General features: G+C 36.4%; 9 protein-coding genes across 9 annotated transcripts; 5 read left to right on the top strand and 4 right to left on the bottom strand.

Annotated features, from left to right (window-relative positions):
* Positions 1–136: 136 nt before the first annotated feature.
* On the top strand, positions 137–639 carry RHIMIDRAFT_246849 (DNA polymerase epsilon subunit C; the record flags this gene model as incomplete). Its single annotated transcript, XM_023610350.1, has 4 exons — positions 137–169; positions 224–296; positions 349–442; positions 489–639. 4 exons carry the CDS (start codon positions 137–139, stop codon positions 637–639), a joined length of 351 nt encoding a protein of 116 aa, XP_023469998.1.
* Positions 640–917: 278 nt separating this feature from the next.
* On the top strand, positions 918–1,655 carry RHIMIDRAFT_197516 (uncharacterized protein; the record flags this gene model as incomplete). Its single annotated transcript, XM_023606208.1, has 2 exons — positions 918–1,270; positions 1,334–1,655. The coding sequence occupies 2 exons, from the start codon at positions 918–920 to the stop codon at positions 1,653–1,655; spliced, it is 675 nt and encodes a 224-aa protein (XP_023469997.1).
* A 1,311-nt stretch (positions 1,656–2,966) lies between these two features.
* Positions 2,967–3,527, top strand: RHIMIDRAFT_246847 (uncharacterized protein; the record flags this gene model as incomplete). Its single annotated transcript, XM_023610349.1, has 3 exons — positions 2,967–2,988; positions 3,037–3,122; positions 3,180–3,527. 3 exons carry the CDS (start codon positions 2,967–2,969, stop codon positions 3,525–3,527), a joined length of 456 nt encoding a protein of 151 aa, XP_023469996.1.
* A 49-nt stretch (positions 3,528–3,576) lies between these two features.
* Positions 3,577–5,959, top strand: RHIMIDRAFT_265640 (P-loop containing nucleoside triphosphate hydrolase protein). The gene is made up of 7 exons (XM_023611837.1): positions 3,577–3,737; positions 3,795–3,808; positions 3,870–4,001; positions 4,055–4,718; positions 4,781–5,011; positions 5,074–5,190; positions 5,245–5,959. The coding sequence occupies exons 3-7, from the start codon at positions 3,876–3,878 to the stop codon at positions 5,856–5,858; spliced, it is 1,752 nt and encodes a 583-aa protein (XP_023469995.1). The 5' UTR covers positions 3,577–3,737; positions 3,795–3,808; positions 3,870–3,875; the 3' UTR covers positions 5,859–5,959.
* A 63-nt stretch (positions 5,960–6,022) lies between these two features.
* Positions 6,023–7,203, bottom strand: RHIMIDRAFT_289129 (uncharacterized protein). The gene is made up of 4 exons (XM_023613617.1): positions 6,936–7,203; positions 6,824–6,885; positions 6,712–6,771; positions 6,023–6,661 (listed from the first exon to the last, which is right to left on the bottom strand). Exons 1-4 carry the CDS (start codon positions 7,020–7,022, stop codon positions 6,037–6,039), a joined length of 834 nt encoding a protein of 277 aa, XP_023469994.1. The 5' UTR covers positions 7,023–7,203; the 3' UTR covers positions 6,023–6,036.
* Positions 7,204–8,347: 1,144 nt separating this feature from the next.
* RHIMIDRAFT_265629 (RhoGAP-domain-containing protein) lies at positions 8,348–10,451 on the bottom strand. The gene is made up of 9 exons (XM_023611836.1): positions 10,318–10,451; positions 10,085–10,254; positions 9,831–10,035; positions 9,651–9,776; positions 9,204–9,578; positions 8,935–9,142; positions 8,743–8,883; positions 8,579–8,684; positions 8,348–8,527 (listed from the first exon to the last, which is right to left on the bottom strand). The coding sequence occupies exons 1-9, from the start codon at positions 10,402–10,404 to the stop codon at positions 8,371–8,373; spliced, it is 1,575 nt and encodes a 524-aa protein (XP_023469993.1). The 5' UTR covers positions 10,405–10,451; the 3' UTR covers positions 8,348–8,370.
* A 1,315-nt stretch (positions 10,452–11,766) lies between these two features.
* RHIMIDRAFT_197554 (Endosulfine-domain-containing protein) lies at positions 11,767–12,192 on the top strand (the record flags this gene model as incomplete). Its single annotated transcript, XM_023606210.1, has 3 exons — positions 11,767–11,802; positions 11,852–11,935; positions 11,998–12,192. 3 exons carry the CDS (start codon positions 11,767–11,769, stop codon positions 12,190–12,192), a joined length of 315 nt encoding a protein of 104 aa, XP_023469992.1.
* An 88-nt stretch (positions 12,193–12,280) lies between these two features.
* RHIMIDRAFT_190251 (uncharacterized protein) lies at positions 12,281–12,586 on the bottom strand (the record flags this gene model as incomplete). Its single annotated transcript, XM_023605926.1, has 1 exon — positions 12,281–12,586. A coding segment is annotated over one exon (306 nt), but the record flags the coding sequence as incomplete, so codon positions are not given.
* A 554-nt stretch (positions 12,587–13,140) lies between these two features.
* Positions 13,141–14,675, bottom strand: RHIMIDRAFT_59768 (uncharacterized protein). Its single transcript, XM_023615451.1, has 4 exons — positions 14,434–14,675; positions 14,317–14,338; positions 14,014–14,263; positions 13,141–13,952 (listed from the first exon to the last, which is right to left on the bottom strand). The coding sequence occupies exons 1-4, from the start codon at positions 14,574–14,576 to the stop codon at positions 13,255–13,257; spliced, it is 1,113 nt and encodes a 370-aa protein (XP_023469990.1). The 5' UTR covers positions 14,577–14,675; the 3' UTR covers positions 13,141–13,254.
* Positions 14,676–16,951: the final 2,276 nt, after the last annotated feature.

Raw genomic sequence — 16,951 nt, 5'->3', positions numbered from 1 at the left:
CTATTACATTTTTTATAGGCAAACTATTCACACTTGGGGCTTTTAAAAATTTTATGAGCATAAAAGTTCTCTTTCCTTCTCTCCCTTTCTCTCTTTCTCTTTCTCTCTTTTTTTCTTTCTGTCTTTTTCGTAAAAAATGAAGAAAAAGTATAAAACCAAGTTTCCAGTGGTAATAATGATTATGAAGAAGTAAATCAATATTTATATTCATACAAAATGCTAGGCAAGAATCAAAAAGATTATGCAATTAGATGAAGATGTTGGAAAAGTGGCTCAAGCAACACCCATTTTGATCTGTAATGATTTTAAGCTTCTATTATTTTATCTTTCACTCATCATTATAATTAGCAAAAGCATTAGAATTATTCATGCAGTCATTAATCGATCAAGCATGTCAAGAATCACGTTCAAGACAGGCAAAACGTCTAACAGTAGCTCATTTGTAAGTTGTTAAGGATGAATAGTTTCATATAGTAATGTAATGTTAGGAAAAAGGCAATTGAAAACGTAGAACAATTTGACTTTTTAAAGGATATTGTTGCAAATATTCCAGACCCTTTAGAACCTAGCGAAGAAAATGGAGGTCAGAAGACTAGATCGAGTCGAAAGAGTGCAGCGAGAAACGTAAAAGAGGAATAAATACAACAAATGCATGTGTGTAATAAATGTAGATCATAAATTCATTTTCGGGATATTGAATAATCAATTGTATGTGTGTAAAAATATTCTGTGGGTGAACAAGATAAAAAGAAAGGGTTACAAAGACAAGAAAAAAAAAAGAGGGTGCACATTCTCATAAGGAGGTGTTGATCATCAAAATAGCGCCATTTAGGTAACCAAAGGTGTCAACAGGGTTCAAATTGTATGTTTCCTGTTTGTTTCTTTATTAAATATATTCATTTCTTTTATCTTTTCTAATGGCCACAGAACAGACACCTCTTATTGCTATCTATGGAGGACCTAGAGGATGGGATAAATATGCTCATGGTAGCATCATCTTTGGCCTTGCCTTATTTATTGCTCTGATCGGTTCAGTACTTGTTAGAATCCCGTTTAACGTATTCACATTTCATCCCATCTTTATGACACTCTTCATTGTCCTCTTAACTGAAGGCATTGCTCTTTTGCAGCCAACGAGTACATCTGAAGAAAAGAGAAAAGGACTTTATTATCATGCTCTGATACAATCTACAAGTTATCTCTCAGCTATCATTGGATTCTCTTTTATATTTTACAACAAGGTCATATCAAACAAGTCTCACTTTGAATCGTAAGTTGAGAATAATCCATATTTGCCCCTTATTGACTAGTATTACTACCATTATTATTGTAGTTTGCATGGTAAATTAGGTTTATTCGTATTCGTTTATTTATTTATCCAGCTATTGTTTGGTATCACTATCACATTAACACCAACCTTATATGGTTCGATTGATAAGGCCAAAAGCCTATGGAAGTATCATCGTATATTGGGTTATGCTCTCTTGTTACTCGTGTGGTTTACCTCTCAGCTAGGTGTTAGAGCAGATTATATGTATAACAATTTATACGATATCAAGCTCATCTATCTGCATTGGTTATCTCTTACTTTTGTCGTGGCCGGCCTTGTTTACAGGACAAGAACCAGAAAATGGGGAGTGAAGTTTAATCAATAGAAACTTTGGAACTTTGTATGCTTTCTATGGCCAGCTTTTATTAGTAAAATATCTTTTCTTTTCTACATCAAATTACCTTTAAAATATAAAGTGATCAAGAGCTCTATTAGCGGCATAAGGTGGAAGTCGCAGTACATCCCACGTCTGAAAGAACTTGGATCTAAAGCTCACAATATGGTGTCTTGTACATTTTTTTTTTCCTGAAGTTCATTCATGAGCTTGAAGATGATCCTGAGTTTTCTTTAGAAGGCTTTATCAACAATGCATTTTTTAAAGAAGCTTTCTTATTCCTTTTAACTAATTACAAGCCGAAAAAGAAAGGGTCAACATCACATGCACCAGAAAATAGGCTAAATAATGTAAATACGAATCCATTACCATTACACGCGATTGATCGAACTGGCAACATAAAATTAGAACAAAGCAATAAAAACATTTCTTCTTATCTTTTTCTTCTTCTTGAAAAGAAAAACCAAGATGGGGGATCTATAAACTCATGTTTAGTGTGGCGCCATACATTGGAAAGTTTTGTTGGACGTCATCATAGATAGCAAGTAATGGTTTATTAAGGTAAAAAGGATTTTAGCAGGCAAGTACAATATTGACAGTGAAAACTAATTGTATATTTTACATAACATCTCTTTAGGTGCACAAACCAAAAGTGCTTAAAAGATATGACCGACACTACCGCTGGTGCTGCTTCTGAAGATCGTGTTTGGAATAGAAATGTAGCTGCTGTCCTAAACTTTTGGCATATTCTTTACGGCTTGCGTGAAAATCAAAAAAGACCAGAACGATTTTTGCGCTCAAACAATACGGCTCGTTTGGCAGGTTCGAAGTGAAAAGGCACTTCCTTGAATGACAGTAATCGGCCTCCCAAAAAAAAAGTAATTTTCCTGTACAATTAACGCTATATAAACCCAAGATGCGGGGTAAGCGATTAATGTCTAAACCAAAAAATCGTAGGTTAAAAGCCTGTACGACAAGAACACGAAAATGGAAGGCAGACCATTTTAATCGGAAATTGAAATAAACATTATCCCCTTCTTTTTACAACAACCCATTTTGCCCATCATTCATCATTTCATCTTTTTGACGTTTCTGTTCTGGAAGTTATTCATAGTCTGTGTCAAGTCATTCTTTGGATACCGAAAGGTGTCAAAAAAGGAAAGAAATACGACTATTCAACTTTTATGGAATAAGCATAAATATCAGTTAAACTTTAGAGAATTTCAACATGGTTTTGATGAAGCAACTGTGAGAGATCTAAAAAAAAAGTGTAAGCAAGTGACAAATGTGCCTATTGCTTCCATGAAGTTACAAGTGTCTGGAGGTAATAAACATTCATGGTTTTAAAAAAAAGACTCAACTGTTTTGACAGCCAACATCAAGGATGACACAGCGACATTGACAAGTGTGGGTATTTGCCGTAACTCTACGATTGTACTCAACGGAGAGCAAGTGGATGTAAATATATAGATGTATATATATTTATATTTGTGTTGATATATCTATGTGATATAGGAAACAGAAGTAAAACAGGTCGTCTCTGGTAATCCAGAAGAGTATGCGCTTGTTCAAAGGATCTCAAAGATTGTGGACACAATAACTGCAGAAACAGAAAGAGAAATAACTGAATTTGAGCAATTAGCACAAGTAAAAGAACTGTCAGACGATGAAAAGAAAAAATTGCAGGACAAAGGAATCTACCTGTCAGAAAAGATGATGCAGTGTCTCATCAGTTTAGATGCAGTTGAATGTCCCATGGGCTTTGAAACTGCTCGACAACGTAGAAGAGAAGGCGTACGATATTCCCAAAAGTTATTGGGCCGTGTAGATAAAGCCAAAGCTGTGATGAATACAAATAAATAGAATAAAAAAAATTTCACTACTTTTCTTTTCTTCTTTTTTATAAATACATGCTCCTTTTCAAAGGCTATGTTTTTGTAAAAGGCTTTGTTAGAAACTATTCAACCACAAACACTTTAGCAACACTAAGACATTATCAAAAGGAATGCATTGAAACATGTTTGAAAGAGTTGAAGGAAGGTTGCTATAGACAAGTGGTTTCTTTGCCTGTGGGTAAGTATTGACTCAACCACATACACACAAAGCATATTTATTAATGCCATTAAAAAGGAAGTGGAAAGACGGTAAGGACTATATCAATATTATATCCAATCAAGATATTATGGCTAATTATCCATCAAAAAGGTAATCATGTCTAATTTGATTCCACGTATCCCTTGTCCGACAGACAAGGCCAACAAGGTACTATTGTTAGCTCATAGACAGGAGCTATTAAATCAAGCTTATAATCAGATCAAACGATATAATCCAAATTTGGTATATAATACTTTTTCTCTCTCTCTTTTCCCTTTCTTTCTAACACAATATAGACAGTCGAGATAGACCAAGGCAAACGAGTGGCCAACTATGAAAGTGCCGATGTCATTATTGCCTCTGTACCTACCCTAGGTCGATCAAAATCGAATCGTATCGACAACTTGGATCCCAGTCAGTTCAAGGCCGTCCTGATCGACGAAGCACATCATGCCGTCGCTGATAGCTACCAAAATATCATCCACCACTTTAGCGAGTCCAGCAATAAGGTTCTCATCTGGGGATGCTCAGCCACGGTGCGGCGTCATGACGGACTCAGTCTAGCAGACGTGTTTGAAAAGATGACGTACCATATGGACTTTTTGGACCTTGTTGAACAAGGCTATCTTTGCCCAATGAAAGTGACAACTGTTCAGACCAGCATTGATCTCTCAGACGTACGCCACTATGGAGGTGATTTTGTGATCAGTCAACTCTCTAACGCAGTTAATATCCGTGCACGAAACGATGTGGTCATCTCGAGCTGGAAAAACTATGCAGCAGGAAGACAGTCGACTCTGGTCTTTGCAGTGGATATCCAGCATACTCAAGACCTGTGCAATGCATTCAGGCAACAAGGGATCGAGGCTAACTTTATCACGAGCAAGACACCAGAGATGACAAGACAGCAAATCATACAGGATTTTAGAGATAGAAAGTTACCTGTCTTGATCAACTGCGGTATGAAAAAATAAGATTCGAAAAACAAAAGGGGAAATTAATATTCGCTCTTGTGTCTTTAGCGATTTTGACAGAAGGAACGGATATGCCATCTGTGGATTGCATTTTGATGGCTAGACCTACACGTTCAGCTACACTGTTTCAGCAAATGTTTGGAAGAGGCTTGAGATTACACAAAGGAAAGAAGGACTGCTTGGTCATTGATTTTGCAGATAATTTTGAAAGAGGTGGAACAGCAGGAATAGTGACCATACCCACCTTATTAGGGTTAAGTTCAAAGAAGGAATTGACAAGTAAGTTGGGGGGGAGGATGGTACTTGCCCTCTCATCAAGCTAATGTATTGTGCAATAACAGATGTAGATATCTTGGATTTAGAAAAGCAAGCAGAGAAAGAAGAACAGGAGATAGAGGAGCAAGAGAAAGAAGTACGAGCAGACGATAAGATAACAAAGAGAAAAGATGGCCAAGAAGGTAAGATGATAAGATAGGGGGGAAAGCCCGTAACTTATTTCTCTCATTTCCCAGAAAATCTTCCACAAGCGGATGATGGTATTGATTCTGATGATTCGAAAATTCAAATTAAAGTTACCGAATACGGCGAGATAAAAGAGTTGATGGCAGACATATCCCCAAGAAAGAATGTCAGGACTGCTTCAAGAAACGCCTGGGTAGAAATTGGTGATGATAAATGTGTGCTACTGGTCTTGACACGAGGAAGCCTTATCCTCGAACGTGAAGAGTCATCGAATCTCTGGCACGGATTCTTCAAGTATAGCAGAAGAGATACCTTTGCCAAAAGATACTCAATACCCATCACATCGGATACCTTGACAGATGCTATCCGTGCTGCTGATACCTGGCTGCGCAAGAAATTCCCAGACTCGTATATCCACAACCTCATAGATCGAAACGCCAGGTTCCGATTCGCTCCCTGTACAGAAGCTCAAAAAGATGTATTAGACGGATATAACATCAAACCGAAACCAAAGCTAACAAAAGGACAAGCGATGGATCTCATCACAAAGGTCAAGTATGGACAGTTGAAGTTGTGGAAAGAGAAACATAAAAAGTCGAAAAAGGAGTTTGAGGAGAGGCAGAAGTTCGCGTTATTAAGAAGAAAGCCTGTAGCAAAGATATAATAAACAAACACGACCTGCATTTTTTTAATTATTGAAAACAAGGCCAAAAGAAGCATAAATAAGCAATATTACTGCATAATCTGCAAATCATTGTTATTTTCTGATCTGACTCAATGTAGAGAAAAAGAGTAAAAAAAAAATATGTAAATGATCTACTTGAGTAGAATTTACTTAGATTTTATTTACACATGCATAGACTGTTTTTTCTTTCTTTCTTTCTTGGTCTGTATTTACAAATAATCCGTGTAATAAACAAGGTCAAATGAGCACTGTCTAGCCAAAATTGATACTGCGTTCCTGATCTGCACTTCCAAATTGACAAAATGTTATGTGCATATCTTGCCCAACGAGGAGAGCAATGGGAATTGAATGTTTGAGAGATCAACAAGGTAGTAAATAACATGAGTTTTGTTTTGATGGAGTTGGAGAGATAACGTACGGATGATGATGATGATGATGATGGTTTTTTAGTTAGAGTATAAAGTGCATATTGAATAAAAGAAGATAAATGTGAGCTATAATAGTGGTGATGATAGTGATGATGGTTATGAATGACTGTGATTGTCGAACTGTGATCATTTTCTAAATCTTGAATTGCTTGCATAATTTGATTGATAGAAGTATCTATTTGACGTTGATTTTCAATATACTTTAATGATGATATACACGGTCGTTTCTTTTGTTTCTTCTTCTTTTGTATTCTTTTACGAGGCTTTATGTATAAAGCTGCCTCTGCTTCTTTTGTCAGTTGCTCTATTAATTGATTCATTTCTACAAGTCTATGACTGATATCGTATTCTTCCCTACATAAAGAATTACTAAATGGGAATTGTTTACGCTTCTGTCGTATTACGTGCTACGTGCAGTTAATTCCTCTAATTGCTTCAAATAGTAACTGTTCTTCCACTGGAGGCTAATGATTAAAATGTTATTATGCATAAACATATCATCGAGTATCAGCCTACACGTCGCATTGAAGTTGAACTAATTTGATCATTTTTTGTGCTTCATACATGGACTGATGTATCTATAAGAAATGAGTGATTGACACAACCAAGATACACAACAATAGCTTACATTCATATTCCATTGACCCATTTCCTTCTCTGCCATGACAGCAGAATAGGAGGGTGGAAGATAATCCAACGGCTCATAATTTGACATACATGTAAAGCTTACGAGAAAGAAAAAAAAAAATAAAGAAAAAGTCTCGGTTTACTAATAAATATTGATGTGTAACCTTTTTGATTTAAATGGTATATTCAACACGTTGAAGACCTATTCTACATATGATAATCAGAAATACCAAAAAGAGGGGCGCAACGTAATATGACTTACACTCTAGGAAATTCAACAAAGAGATGTGAAAAAAAAAGAAAAAAGAAAAAAGGAAAAAGGACGCAATGGATTATTGAAATTGCCGTGTAACCTCAGCTTTTTCAGGAACCAAAAATATCCTGATGTTATATATGTGTTTATACATACACGGTCATTCCAAAAGAACATAAATAAATAAAAAAGTGCCTAGCCAGTGCACACACAAGGGAGACAAACCCCAAAGATCCTAAATACGCTGTAGGTCAGATTCATTATGGAAACAAGGTAAACGAGCTTGTCCTAAGAAGAGAGAAAAAAAAAGAAGGAATAGTATGTTTACAAGATTAAAGAAAACATCTAGTAGATTTATCTTGTGTTTAGCCGAAACAAAAGCCGAATAAGGAGTGAGGGATTGATTTGAGAAAAAGAGAGGGAATATGTTGAAGAGTATGTTTTATATGGCCATTTCAGCGCCGTTGCAACAGTGTGAGAACCTGTTGCACACGGGGAGCTTATTTAAACATAAGATTAAGGGTCTTCATAACACGTGGGCTGCGGTTGCGGGAATATTACACGGAACCATGTTGTTGTGGAAATACACGACTATTTGCCGCAAAGACACTATAGTTTGTCAGATAGATCATTGTAAACATCTGTGGAAGCAGCGATTGCGGAAGCTAGAAATCATCGGTTGGCATAGTTTGAGTAACATGTACATCACTATACGCTCGGCTTCAAAAGATTTTTATATAGTGATTGTCAGTGATTTATTTTATTCATAATATCGTAGTCGAGCGATGAGCGCCAAGGGTACCGAAAATAGAAAAGTTATCGAGCAAGGCCTTTCATAAGTCGGAAAATGTCTATCGTCTGCTCATAATAGACGCTCGGAACACATGGCCCCTTCGGCATTCCCCCTTCGGATTCGCCACTATGGGTACATCGGATGCATTCGTTTTGGAACTTGTATAATAGTTGAATACTATTGTGCTCCAAGCGCCATAGCGATGAGAACGCATCCCATGGTATGAAAGGTAAGTGCGGCAAGAAGGTATATGGCTTTCTCTTCCGGCATTTTAGTGTCGGAGCTGTATACAGGAAATAGAATTGTTACCAAAACACACAGATTAAATTAGCATAAAAAGATAGACCAACTTTTAAATTCATAGCTGATCAGGAAACATAATCATCCGATTTATTGCTCTTCATCAGGCTCAAAGATAAGACGATAGTTTTCCAGCACAGTCTGGACAATGACAATATGATTTTCATCACCTCCCATCAGTGACATACCCAAGATGGTAGCTATATTGCTCGTAGTCATCTTATTATACTCTTGATACTGTTGAACCCTATATATAAAAAAGTCAATCCTATCCCCTTGTTTTTGTTATTGAGCTTACTTGTCTAAATGTCGCATAATGTATTTTAATGTCGCATAATGTGCGTCTGGTAAATCATTAATGATTGTATGTAATCCCAACACTCGCATACGTTCATTCTCAATTTCTGTATAAATACAAAATGTCAATTCGGTGATAAATAAATAAAACGTGTAACACCCTACTTGCAGCATTCATAAAATGTTGATAAGATGACCTTGGGAATACTGGATCTGGTAATTCCCTAAACCACAGCTTCAGTAAGCTGGTTATATTATTTATATCATTTCTATTCTCTTCCGAAGACAAATCCACCTCTTCACAATCTATCATATAGTTAGCTTTGTTCCAAGCACATCCGTATATACACAACATACTGAAATCAAACTCATTTTTGAGACGTTGAATATGCGTGTTTGTACCAGACAATCGATACAATCCAACGCTTTTTAAACCGTACTCTTCTATTGCTTCTACACATTTAGTCACTATAAGTGGGATTTCTCTCTTGTCTCTTTCCATCAGCTTGATCAGTGATACTCCAAAGACAGGATTTGGTTTTAGTATATTCATTGCCAGAGGAGACTATCGCATACTGTTACTCTTTCCATTCTTTTGCTTGCTATATTATTTCTTCATACTTTACCATAACATACTCTTTATATTGAATATCCTCCTTGTTTAACGGTTGTGCCTTTCTACTAAACTCTTTGACTAGTTCCTCAGTATCAACACTATGATCAATCTTTTCTGTCAGCGATCTTAGTCCGTTTCCTTCATCGTTGTCTAAAGCCAATCCATCCAAGACGAGAGCTTCCTCATATATGTAGGCATAACGTGCTAGTTGATAACGAATAGCAGTACAGCATTCATCATCCAAGCCTTTGAGAGCAAGGATGTTGGAAGGAAGCTGAGACTGAAAGAATTCTTGGCGAGTTGCATTCGTCGACTGTAATTGATTTTTATAGACTGTGTATGCTTGATTTGCTTTTGCACAAGATTCATCTTCTTGTTTTTTTAACTACCAAGACATACGCATGCCGCAAACATGAGTTGACTTATTATACAGCAAATGAGTCATATTCACGCATACCTGTGCAGGAGTCTTATTGTTTTTGAATAGCCCTGTCTTTTTTGGGTTATGATCTGTCTCATTCTGGTTTCTGTTCAAGATTGCCTTTTCCCAATCCTCACTCAATTGCTCATACTTTTGCTTACTCTGTCAATATCATTAGTCTTCAACTCTCCCTCTCCCTCTCTATTTATACTTTACTTTTTCAAGGGTAATCTCTGCATCGACCCTATTCTTTTCATGGCGTAACCCTAGTTCTTTGATCTGTTTTCTGCCCTTTTCAGTATCCTTACACATAATCTGCACATCGTCTGCCACTTCTACAATATCACTTGCAAACTTCATTCGTTGTTCTCCAATCTTTTCATGCACTTTAAGAAACGATAACCATGATGTTCCAAAAGATCTAGGAGATACAATCAGCATATATATATACATATAATTTATTTATATACCTTAAGTTGAGATGTCCTTTATCAAATGATTCTGACATGGACTGAGCAAGTTTTATCATTTGTTTTCCATACTCTTCTTCAATAGCTGCTCTCTTTTTCAAAAATAAAGTGACATCCTTTGCTGCCTGTGTGTCACTTTTCACTTTGTCTAATAGACACTGAAATCCTCCCTTTAACAAAAATAAGTTTGAATACATAATAGAATGGACGGTTCGACAGGTTTCCTATTTTACTTCAAGATTGGTCAAGGTTGAAATAACAGTCTCTCCATCTTTATTGTTGTCTAATATTCTCTCTTGAGACCCATTTGCTGCAAGCATAATTGAGGATTTTATTAAAAGAGTGAGAGAGAGAGAGAGAGAAAAGGGGAGAAGAAGGAGGGGGAAATTATTAAAACTAATGCAACACTACACGTGTTTTATGTAACCTTAATTTACACAGATCAAATTTGCCCTTATTCCACCACTTTTGCCTTAGCTCTCTCTCTCTCTCTCTCTCTCTCTCTCTCCACTTTGCTTTACTTTTTATGTCAATTCTTTTTAATAGATGATGATGTCTATATTACAAAGCAACTATCCTCTTCTAGTTGTAAATGAACTTTTTTGCTATATCCTCAAAGGACTTTATTTTGTTCACTTTTTACTTTAAATTAACGTGATTTAAAATGTAAAGATGATACGTGTATTTTAACAATCAAATAGAGAAGAAGGTAGCTTAGGATTCAGTGCGCTTTAAGTGTCCATTAGTTAAATGATGCATGAATGGAAAATGTTGTAAGATGACCAAAGATAAATTATAGAGCAAAATCATAACTGACTTTGAGGCACAATAAAAAGAAATAGATAATCCTGTCTGTATGAAGTCAGTAAAGGCAAACTATGTTTACTATAATGCTTAAAAAAACCTACGATTTCATTTTATAGCAATTGACATAATGTTCATTTCCCGCTGCCAAAGTGTACCACATACTTTGCACAACTTTATGTCAAAATTCTAACTATTAAAATGGGAGCTTTCTGGTATATGCTTGGCGGATGTAAAATGTAGAATTAGACAAAGGCGATTTCTTTATAGACGAAGAGACTATTGTTGTGGACGCTTGAGATAGGATTTTATATGAGGTTAATATGGCTATTGAAACTACCAATTGATATTTTTTGGTGTTTAGTATAGAGAATCATTGCATTTTACATCCATTTGCTAACAAAAAAAAAGGACCATTTGTCAGAAAGAAGGCCTGATAGCCTGGACCAAGACTTTATCCAATCACCTGACCTTTTTTTCATAGTTTATAAAAGGATATATGGCTTATCGAATTTTCTAATCGTTTGATTTTAAGTTTAAATCAGTTCCTTGAACAGATATCACTGCGTCAGCCAATAAGAGCCAGTCTTCATTCTGTTCTTGATCCATTGAACGTTTCCACTTGTTCAAAGTTTTTGCCTATTTTTAAATTAAAAGACGATGAGTGGTTCACGCGGGAATTGAAAACATAAAAATTGCGTCATATGTAGGAGTTGGCTTTTGATACACATACACACACAGACACACACACGCACACACTCGCACGCACATATACACACTCTCTCTTTCTTCCCCTTTCGCCCACGTACACACACACAACTTTACATATACCAAGAGATTTTTTTCCTTTTTCTTTTTTTATTTTCTATTTGACAACCATGAATCCAGCTCAAGCCAATAAAATTGATATTAGTGTAAGATTGTTCTTTACACACATTAACCATGTACTTACTGTTTTTGTAGAAATTAAGCGAAGAAGAAAGGAAGCTATTTCGCATGTATGGCAAACTTCCTGATCGTAAAGATCTCTTGGGTCATAAATTAAGAGTAACAAAAAAAAATAGGAGTCATCTTATTTCTTCATACTTACACGCGCGTAATATATATAGGAACGCAAATACTTTGATTCTGGTGATTATGAACTGACTAAAGCTGGTAAAGAGTCCATCACAACAATAGGCTCTGAACACCCTTCTCCTGATACCATTCCTCACTCCAACCCTTCATCTCAACCTGGCGCAAGTCCCGCAAAAGAAAGTCCTTTAGCTGAAACAGGCACTGACGAAAAAACAAAAGAGGAATAAAAAAAACCATGTTTATACCAATAAAACCTTTTTTATTTTAAATGAACTGACCTGCCCAGTGCTCTACAGGAAAACGAAAAGGCAATTGGCCAAAGTTTACTTGGACCAGGCCTGGTCCGTCTATGCCAACGGATGGGAAATAGTAGTGTCTGGTTAGGTTCCAAAAGGCAGTATCAATCATTTGACCATTCTTTGTAAAGTAAACTTGTCCTGATTCTGGACAGTATCCACAACCAACAGTATCACCTCGTCCCCAGCTTGGTCCAAACGCTTGTCCACCTGTTGCGTCGTCACAAAACTTGTGCCCATCGTCGCTATGGTAGCCGACAGAAAACTTGTTCCAGCCTGGCATGCGGAAGATAGGGTAGGGCCGTGTGGTCAGACCGATGGCAACAACCGCATCTTTACTTACATCCTCGACAGTGATTTCAAAATAATGTTGTGTTTGTTGTCTGTATTCTGATCCGTATTCCTCCAGCGTCAAAAACGGGTGAGATCCCTGTGCGGTCACATCATGGTCCGGGATGACCTGTCTCAGTTGTGGCCAAAATCGAATCCTGTGTTGATTATCTGTGATAAACGCCTGTCCTTGTGGGTGGCGATAGAGTGCATTTGTCTGTGGTTCATTATCGATATGCATCACTCGTAGAAAACCATGTTGACGGACTTGGTTGGCTTTATCTGTGGGAAAACAATCTATTTGAGATGAAAAGGCCTGGATGAACATTTCACCTCGTTCATACGAGTCGATCGTCGCGTCCTTGTATTTTCCGTATTGATAGACAGGGTTATCGTTTGTTTGTATAGCATGGTCATAGCTCGGTGGTTCTTCTTCAAAATCTTTATTGTTGGACATTATTTATAAAAAGCAAAGGAAAAGAAAAAATGCTGAGCTCTTTTTTTTTTCTTATTCTTTAAGAGAGAGAAACAGCAAGTGAAAGAGAGAGAAAGAGGAGAGCTAAAGTCACAACATAAAAAATAATTTATTAATATAAAATGACTATATGTGATTACGCATGTTTAGGTGTATATTATATATGTAGAGTGAATATATGTTATATGTTAGCTTAGGTGAGTAGTAGAAGAAGATGATGGAGGTAGAGGTGGTGGAGGATGTTCAGCAATGGCACTTTTTTGAATATCTGCTAAGCTTTTGACACGAGTGAACCGACCAGCATGTTTCACAGAGGTACCATCTTCTTCCAGCTGCCTTTGCAGTAATGCCTCACCTAATCTTCTTCTTTTCAGTTCTTCCTCTTCTTCGTCCACTGGCATGTTGGCTCTAAATGGGTCATATGTCTCATTATTATAGGTTGTCGGACGAGATGCGATGCTGGACTCTGCCATGGGAACGCTGTCTGTTGAACGATAGCCCATGATAGGAGCCTGAGAATTCATTGATGTTGTGTCAAGGAGGAGCTTTTCATTGTTAACTTTGGCAGCATTGAGGCCTGCCTCGTTTCCATGGTTATTGTTGTTATTATTGTTACTGGTGTCAGTAGCTGTGATAATAGGTAGGAGTTTATTGTTCTTTTTGCTTTTACGTGAAATAATAGTTGTCCAAATAAGCGCTGCTGCACCGCAGATGAGAGCAATGACAGCAATAACAATCACAGCAATGGCCCATCCCGGTAATGGATTGGAGGATGAGCCTGCACTACCGTTTAAATTGCTGTCGTTACTGCTACTGTTTGAGCCATTGGATGGTGAAGTTGAATTCTTTGGCTTGTTGCTATTACTAATGTTGGGCGATGCTATTTCTGCAAAAAGAAAAAAAAAAAAGATAAGAAACATCAAAGGTAAACTTGCATCAAACTTTACGAGTTACGGTAAAGTTAAATGGTCGAGGAAATTGGCTGCTTGGATCTGATAGTTCTACGGTCACATTAGCTGTAGAAGGTAAATAAAATCCATACATGGTAATGTTTTGGTTTGTTGGCGATGGTTTCAGGAACCAAGAATCATCTACTGTGACTTGAATGCCTCCTGCTAATGTATTGAGGTTGGAGTAGTTTTTGACGCTGACATATGCATAATTAATTATATTATATAGATAAAGATTCAAAGAGTCCTAAATAAATCTAATCAGACATTTTCCCCCTGTGTAAATAAAGAATATTTTACTGCATTAACATAGAATGGATTACTAAACAACAAAAAAGCAAGAAAGAAAGAAAAGAAAAAAAGGGTTAGTAAAGGGGGCACTACACACATATACACATATACATAATGTATTTTTACTTGTATTTCCAAATAAAATAGTGAGTGGATCCATTTACCCAAACATCAGATGGTCCTGGTAAGCAAGCAGATATTTCATTAGGTCTTTTTGAACATGCTTCAACTAGACTCGTGAAATCTTGACTGCTGTCAGTTTCTTCCATTTTTTTTATTTAAGAAAAAGAAGAAGAGAGAAAGAGAGAAGAGTAGGTTTAAAAATAGAAAAAGATGTGGTGTTTGAATATAAATGCTTTTGTGACCAGCAATAAAAATAAATAAATTAGAAAGAAAAAGAGATTGAGAGAAAAGGAAGGCTCTCTCTTTTTTGTATTCAAGGAGAAATAAATTAAAGGGAAATGATTTGTTAACACTTTATAAATCTTAATCTTCCCCCGGTTAAATGTAATAGTAAAATGATGCTTGTGCTGTATGACAGAATACGGGAAAAAAAAAAGTAGCTGTGGAAATATCTTAAAACTCCACTCGTGATATATGTATATATTATTTATCCTCTTCCTTTTATACAATTATATCAATATATACTTTAATTGGTCTGTCTCTAATGAACGTGATCTCTCAGTAAGTAATCTAAAGGCATAATAAGATCAATAGGATTATTTGTGATATAATGAAAAATAGCTGAGTTTCTAAATCAAATTGTACCTTTAAAAGTTTGGAATCGTGGCTTTTTAATATCAGCGGCTGAATAATTGACAAGCATTTTCATACTAGAAAAAGTAACCACTGGTCACTTCTTTTTCATCAAATGTTGTGTTTATATTGAACCCAAAACTGGATCTCATCCGTCTTCAAACTCTTCCCTCTACCAGATTTTAGTTTTAAGCAAACAGACCTACATAAAAAATGTCATGTTTAAGGAACCAATTTGCCATGGGTCGCATATGTAAAAAGCTATCTATGATCAAGAAAAATGTTCATCAAAGCGTACTGAATCTACTTTTTTATATACTTCAGGTCCCTTTCTCAACATGATGTAATGCCTTCAAGCACCGAAACGCTCATTGTACCATTAGCTTTGGGCCTGATAATGCGTGAAGGATATATCACTATATGATTTAAAAGAGCTAGCTTGACTGTTGGCATGAACTCTTTGATAAAAATCGATGTTTTTTATTGACACCATTGACAAAGTAGCTAATCCTGATAGACATGAAAATATAGGCAATTGACCTCCACCTCAACGTCATCGGAGAATCCGAGTGCCAACAATGTTGAATTGTTGACAACAAACAATCTTTTTTGCCATCGGAAGATTTCCTTTCGTAAACATCTTCTAGAATGAATAACATTCATCCACTAAATTCTTGAACGGATTATGGAAAGCTAAGTTGTGTCAGACTATGAACGCATTTTAGAGACAAACAGCCCAAATCGCGGACAAGTACAGGTTATTACACAATCATGTCTTTCAGTATTCGTGATATTTTAAATGCATCATCATAATGATTTCTTTGTGTCATTGAAAACATTAGACATGCTAGATTCGACGCAACCGAGGCCTCGTCAGGTTTGGTTTAAATATCTATCAAATCCTTATAAAATGGCTCTTTCTTATAGCTTGTTAGTTATCAGCCTGCTGTTTCTTTTGGATCAACAAGCAGAATGTATTTATATCAATATATGACTTATCATGGATTATATTCTTGTCTCCTGTAAAAGTTGATGGCTTTAATGCTTCACAAGTTCAAGAATGCAAATGATAAGGATACAATTGAGCTTAACCGATTGGTGGTTTATTCCATCGCTGCCGAGGCTCAAAAATAGATGCGTCGGAACATATAAGAAAGTCAATCGAGTTTGTACAAGAAAGAGCTATGATCAGTCTTGGCAAAAATGAGCACTAATAATGCAGATAGCCGCAAATTGTTTTTGTAAATTCAAAAAACAAACACAATACTACGTTATAACCAGTACAGCCTAGTACTATTGATTTATGACTAAAAAAGATTACGCAAGATGCAGATATTGATAGAGGTACCTTTTGGTACATTCACTCAGATCATGCTGCAAGCACGAAAGCGAGCCATTAAGAAGATTCCATACAGTAAATAAAGCTTCATGTTGAATGCCAGAGATTATAAATTGCTGTGTTTTGTTTACAGGCGTCTCAACTAGTAAGTTATTCATATAGCTTATTTGTATCAATAAGGAGTACTTGTTAAACTTCAACCCACTTCATTTTTAAAATGCGACAACTTAATCTGGAATAACTGCAAAGCAGCTGTGAACGTGGCTTCATGTCATTCTTGTGTGTGTCTCTATCAGATCCCTGTATAGTCACACAGTGTATCACGATTTTCTCTTTCTTCCCTTTTCTTTTTATATCCTTTGCTTCTGTATATGGCTACTTTATCTTTTTTGCAGCCTTTTTTCTCCAAAAGTTATATGAACCCTTTACACATACTCGTAACCTTGGCTCCCCTTTTTTTCCTGTCTTGATCTTTTAAAGGCCGCGTCAGCCCGTGTTACATTTGATACTCTAGAAGCCATGTTCATCCTGAGGTCTTTGTTTCCCCCC

The sequence above is a fragment of the Rhizopus microsporus genome, assembly GCF_002708625.1.
Source record: "Rhizopus microsporus ATCC 52813 unplaced genomic scaffold scaffold_2, whole genome shotgun sequence".
Classification (NCBI taxonomy): domain Eukaryota; kingdom Fungi; phylum Mucoromycota; class Mucoromycetes; order Mucorales; family Rhizopodaceae; genus Rhizopus; species Rhizopus microsporus.
This window is presented reverse-complemented; position numbering and strand designations above follow the sequence as displayed.